This window comes from Frankliniella occidentalis, unplaced genomic scaffold, assembly GCF_000697945.3.
Source record: "Frankliniella occidentalis isolate FOCC.00 unplaced genomic scaffold, Focc_3.1 Scaffold2, whole genome shotgun sequence".
In the NCBI taxonomy this organism is placed as follows: Eukaryota; Metazoa; Arthropoda; class Insecta; order Thysanoptera; family Thripidae; genus Frankliniella; species Frankliniella occidentalis.
In genome coordinates, this window is record NW_026267132.1 from 1,670,100 (window position 1) to 1,676,328 (window position 6,229).

The 6,229-nt window shown below is 57.6% G+C and overlaps 2 protein-coding genes across 9 annotated transcripts in view; one reads left to right on the forward strand and one right to left on the reverse strand.

Annotated features, from left to right (window-relative positions):
* LOC113205953 (uncharacterized) overlaps positions 1-6,229 on the reverse strand; it is a 197,224-nt gene that overhangs the window by 168,473 nt on the left and 22,522 nt on the right. For all 3 annotated transcript variants that reach the window (XR_008010883.1, XM_052265027.1, XM_052265024.1), the window contains exon 2: positions 4,713-4,922. Coding sequence is in view for 2 of the 3 variants with exons in the window: in XM_052265027.1 (XP_052120987.1) it covers positions 4,713-4,840 (128 nt within the window). In the remaining variant the exon portion in view is untranslated. The remainder of the gene's footprint in view (positions 1-4,712; positions 4,923-6,229) is intronic.
* LOC113205939 (transcriptional activator MN1-like) overlaps positions 1-6,229 on the forward strand; it is a 195,614-nt gene that overhangs the window by 64,530 nt on the left and 124,855 nt on the right. The window lies entirely within an intron of this gene.

Below are 6,229 nucleotides of genomic sequence, written 5' to 3' on the forward strand. Positions count from 1 at the left end.
CGTCTTACGTTACGTCTTACGTTACGTCTTACGTTACGTCTTACGTTACGTCTTACGTTACGTCTTACGTTACGTCTTACGTTACGTCTTACGTTACGTTACGTCTTACGTTACGTCTTACGTTACGTTACGTCTTACGTTACGTTATGTCTTACGTTACGTTACGTCTTACGTTACGTCTTACGTTACGTCTTACTTTACGTCTTACGTTACGTCTTACGTCTATAATATGTGGTTAAAAATGCTGTCACAGCAAATAAATTTCCTGACATAGCAAATACTTTTGGTGGCAAAGCAAACGGTTTTTCTGACTGCGCAAATAATTTTGCTGACACAACAAATAATTTGCTGACACAGCAAATAAATTTGCTGACATAGCAAATAATTTTGCTGACATAGCAAATACTTTTGGTGGCAAAGCAAACGATTTTGCTGACTGAGCAAATATTTTTGCTGGTACAGGAAATATTTTGCTGACATGGCAAATAATTTTGCTGACACAGCAAATAATTTTGCTGACACAGCAAATAATTTTGCTGACACTAGGTAGTGCAACAGGTGGGCGGAGACGAACCACTTTTTTGGGACCACCGATCCCCCTATCCCTCCCTCTATCCCTCTAAAAGACTAATATGTGGTTAAAAATGCTTAATATTTGCTTAATATTAGTTTAAGTAGGTGTTGTACAAGCAGTGATACTGGAAGTATCATCTGCTAAAAAATATAAAAGGGCCCAACGCAGAGAGGAGCGTCGTATTTCTCTGTCAGCAAGGCGAAACGCCGCGCTCCTTACGTACCTCGTTTCGTACTTTCCGCTGGAACGGAACGTAACAGTACTGTCACTCACTATACGGTGCATTTAATTTCTTTGCTGGTAAATTCATTATTTATTTAAGTGTACAGGGAGGCACCCGGACGCAGACAGTCACTGCTCAGGACCGTATCATCATCACATGCCGTAATGTGGTCATGATTCTGTTCCCCTCGTCAAGGTCCATGTCGCAACCCCTTTCGTCCCGGCCGCCCCGGAGGAGGGTCCCCCTGGGGTGCCCTGGGGTCCCCAACCCCGCCCCACGCGTCCCCAGAGGGAGGCGGGGAGCTGCCGACGGCCGGGTGGGCCGTACCGACCCCGCACTCAACCATATCAGTGTTGGTACCGGCCTGCATACCAGCATAGCGCCACATTTCCGCTGTACCTTCCTCTTACCCTCTAAAATCAAGCTGAGCGCAAGCGTAGAGCGCAGGTTAAAGTACCTAAGGTTGACATCACACTGCAGAACTTTGAGCCAATCCTTGTGAAAAAAGGTTTCTTGGTAAAACACAATTACCAATGGCATTGTAAAGTTACGCATTGCAGAATAAGAACTTTACGATACATTTTTAACTTGATATTTTTTATTTCGTCACTTATTTACAATCATGTATATATTGTAAAGGGTCGTATAAAATAGCAGTGTGACTCTACGTCAGGCAGGTCCCTCCTCGCTGCTGCTACTGCTGCCGCAGTGCCACCCCGCCGCTACCCCTTTGGGCCCCGGGCTAGCGCTGCGAGCGGGCGGCCCACGTTATGGCATAATCTCATCTGATGAGCCAGGGAGAGAGCCTCCGATACGCCGCGCACTAATGTCAGCGGCGTGGGCCTTATTAAGAAGGCGATATTAAAGGGACAGAGAGAGAGAGAGAGAGAGAGGGGGGGGGGGCGTTAGTGCCACCCGACGGCGGGGGCGGCGGGGAGAGGCGGCGGCGCGAGGGATGAAAAACAAACACAATCCGAATGTGTAAGAGCGGCTCAAAGCAGCGCGGGCTGACCCGGCGCGCGAGGCCGAGCCCTGCTCACCTACGCGGCGGCGGTAATTTTATTTGCCTCCCGGACCCCAGCCGCCGCCGCCGAGGACGATGACGACTCCAACCCTTCCGTGCGCCTCATCGGGGTGACGGCGCCGTCGCCGCTGCTGGTGCGCCTGTGACGGGGGAGGGTGACGGGGAGAGCAAGAGCGTCGGGAGGCGTAAGACGGCGGCGGCGGCGGCGGCGGCGGCGGCGGCGGCGGAGGCGGAGGGGGCGGCCGCGGTCGGCCTTGGACCGACGTGACGGAGGCAGACTGCGCCGCACCCATTAGGCTGGAATCCGGGGGCCGAGCGGCGGCGGCGGGGCCAGCCGGGCACAGCAGCTCCTTGGGATGGATACACTTTGAGGGCGCGGGGAGAGCGGAGGGAGAGCGGAGCGCAGCCGAGGGGAAGGGACCGCCGTGTCCGTTAATGGCGGCCGCGACGCTTGCGGAGTCCCCGAGGAGCGCCGCCGCCGCCGCCGCCGGGTTTTACGAGAAGTTGCGGACATTATTCGGTATAAATTTATATGAAATGGAGTGATACGTGTACTATGGGGCGGCGTGTGGGGAGGAGAGGGGAAGAGGGAGAGGCGCTGCTCGCAGATTTATAAGCGGAATATCGAAGAAGGTTTGGGGAAGGAGAAGGAAGGGGGGAAGCAGCAACGCAACTCCTTCACAGCCGATATCGGTGGGGTATAAACACCCGGCCCACCCCCGTCGGGACAGGGTCGTCGCCGCCGCCGCCCGGACGGTAGGCAGCGCGGGGGAGGGAGGGGGGGGGGGGTAAGTGTGTGGGAGGGGAGCGCGGGGTCCGACACCCTCTCCTCGGCCGGGCTCCTCCAGCCAGCCCCTGGGTCTCCTCCGTAATTACAGAAAGGAGGAAATTAAGCGGGAGGCTAGGCGCCTTGTCGGCCTAGGCGCCGCGCCGCGCGGGGCTTCCGACCAGATAGACACAAGGTGTCGCGGCCGACACCGCTCCGGGGCGGCGCCTCGTCGCGGGGCCGCGTGGGACTTATTTCTGCCAAATTCGGCATTCGAAATACGATGGTTTCGTCAGATAAGTGTGTATCTCGGTGTCCCTTTGGCTATCGCACGCACCTTCGCACCTCCTCATCCTCATCGCCGCTGGCCCGCGTCCAAGACGGGTGCCGGGGCCGGCCAAGGTCTACAACCCGCCGGGGCGCGGCGAGGGTAGGGCCGGGGCGGGTCGGCGGGGTGGAGGCAGTTCTGATCCCGAGCCCGGCCCCAGCACTTAAGGAGGCCCGCAGTGTTGCCAGCAGTAGTCCGATACAAGAGGGCGGCTCGGTCCGCACGAGTTGTTCCGATACGGCTCGGCGTACAGGAGAAGCGCATCTCGCGCTGCAATATGTAACTTGTTTCTCGCATATTGCGGCCGCCCCCCGGCCCGGCTCGGCACCCGGCGGGCTCGCCATTGACGGGCATGCAGCCGACACGGCCCGGGCCAGGAGCAGGCAGCGGCAGCAGGGGCCCCTCGGCTGGGATGGGCTGGGTGAGCCGGGAGCCGGGGCAAAAATTGGTTGGAAAGTTTACTCGTCTGCCGGCTTTAGGGGGTACAGGGGAGGCCCGCGCGCCGCCGTGATGGGGGTGAGTCTGCAGAGCATCATTAGAAGCCATCAGCCCCGCACCGCCACATTCCTGCACAGCCCCCGCCCCCTGTCCGTCATAGACCTGCGGGGGGCCTTCTCTCCTCCCACCCGACGCTGCAGGGCCGCCCCGCCACCCTTTGAGCCGCGCCCGCCGCGCCGCGGGACCCGCCAGCCCCCGCCCTGCCTGACACCCGAGCGCCGCGCAGCGCCACGCCGAGCCACGCCGCGGCGCCCAGGATAACTTCATGTTTAAATTTCTTGCGCAAACGAGAAGAAAGGAAATGGCGAGGCCGGCGTGCGCGCGGCTCAGGGCGGGAGCGCGGAGCGCGGAGGGCGGGAGGGCGGGGGAGGGGAAAGGGTTGGAGCAGGCCCGCAGGCAGCGCACACCTCGCGTCAACATGCGCCCCGGGCTGGACCCTCGTCTCGTCTTCGACCGGGACGAGGCGGGGTGGGTGCGGGGCAGGGAGGCTGTCCTACATTCTCTCTCTCTCTCTCTCAAGGCACATCAGCGCGCTACTCACGGAGAGCAAGCTGCCCTCCGCGGAAAGAAAAACAAATCAAAACTTTAGCTTTAGGACGAGGGCTGCTGCTCCTGCTTTTTTCTGACCCAGATCCGAAATATTTTTCAAAATGCAGAGGCGGTGGCGGGGCGCGCGGGAGATATGGGCGGCGGTTGGCAGCAGCAGCCCCTTAGAAGGCGGTGGCGGTTGAGGAGGCGGAGGAGGGGGTGTGGAGGTAGGGAGTGCGGGGACCCCGAGCGCCGCGTCAGCACGCCGGATCAGCATCAGGAGAAACACCAGGGAGACGTCAAAGTGATCTGCACGACCAAAACCGCAGCAGCGCGGGGCGGGCGTGGGGCACGACAGCGCGGGGCTCAGCCAGTTACGAGCGACGCCGCGCCGCCAGCGGGCCTCCTCCTTCCACCCTCCGGCACATAATTACGAGTGCTCTCGTCCCGTAGCCACGACGAATGATATTAAAGAGTCGAAGGGCGGGGAGCGGAGGGCCGAGAGGACCCAGATGCTTCCCCTCCGCTGGCCGCCCCCAATTGATTCTCATTTATTTATCAGCAGCCCTGGGCCTCTGGTCAGGTACGGGTGCGATCAGGTTTCCATTCCCCCCCCTCAGAGGTTAAAGCGATCAGTGTCATTACAAACTTTCTCTCCTATTTCACAAGGGCAGCAGAGAAGTGTGTCAATGAGTGCTCCGCTGTTGTTTACTTGGAATGAAACTGAAGGTTAAAAAGAATTTCTCCTCAGTCGACAGTAAAATAACTTACCATCGTTTTATGGATGTGCTTCTCTTCCCTTCGCGTCCTCTGGTGTGCAGTCCTCCCCGCGCCTCTACATTGGGCCTCCATCGTTTTCCCGTCCGTTTTGGATCGCGGTCCGAGGGCGGCGTCTTCATGAGGAGCGATTCAGTCGAGGAGCCTTTAGGGCCCCCAAGCCCTTGACAGGCCAAGGGCCGCGAGGGCCGTAGGCGGGGTAGGCTGAAACAAAGTGAGTGGTCAGGGCAGCAGGGGACCCCAGCGAGCGGCAGAAAATGTTGCGACCCGAGACCAAAAGAGAAAAAATGGGGGGAGGGGGGGGGGGCGGTAAGGGAGGCGGAAAGGCGAGCGGATCGAACAGGTCGAAGCGACAGCCGGAGCAGCAGCAGACGACAAGCAGACGACGCGACGGAGAGAGAGAGGGGTGGGGGCCAGGGGATGAAACGTGCAGTCGTGGCTCATTTAATGAATTTAGTCAGAACAGCATGGGAGTGTGCGGTACGGAGCGGTACGGAGGGTGGGGTCTGAAACCTCATGTCGAGGGGTGGGGAGGGAGGGGCGCAGTACGAGGAGCGAGAGAGAGTGGATGTTGAAGGAGGTCGCCCCTCCAGTCCAGACAGAGCGGCCCCTAGCAAGGCAGGAGGTATTTCTGTCCACGACTATGGCTCCACATCACATCGCACAAATGTGAATGTGAACGACAAAAATCCCTGGTAGTTCACTAAGAGACGTAAGTCTTGAAGAAGTAGCTAACTCAAGGCTGAAAATTAAATGCACATAAACAATACACAGCAAAAATAAAGGTGCTAAGTCCTACTTAGCTCTAAAGATTTAGTAGATTATCAAAGACAAATAAAACGGCCAAAGGCGGTAATTTTTAGCACTTTCAGGGTTCTGTAGTGCTTTACGGCACCAAAAATTTATAGTGGCACTAGACTGAAAATTTCGTTACCACCTTTGTTTTTACAAGGAAACTTCAAAACACTCAGCAAACATAAAAGAAAATAAATGATCCTGTGACGTACGTCTATGTCCAACCATCAGGGACATATAACATACACACCTACAAACCGCGGCGAAATTTCCTTCAGCATGCCTGTGACACCAGTAGTAGTCTCTGCGCGCCAAGTCGACTGCGCGAAGGTAATTCCCTTCCAGGCGCAGAGCAGCTCCCATTCCGACTAAATCTTGCGCACACCGACCTATATGATGACACGCAGCCTAATTTGTCACGGCGCTGGTCTTTCAGCCGCTCATTAGCCCCGCGTCCGTAACACACCTCTGAGCGTCAAAGCCTTTCGTCATTAGCCCAGCGCACACACAAACACACGCACGCACGCGCGCGCACGAGCACGCACGGCATGCGTGGGGAATTAGTAAGTGCGTACGTTATATAGTGCGGCCGCTCACGGCGCGTCGGGCGGAAGGAAAGATTTGGCAAAACACTATAGCAGAGCGACATACGACCACATGGGAGGGGGCGAGAGAGGGCTGGAGAGAGAGAGGGAGGGAGAGAGGGAGGGAGAGAG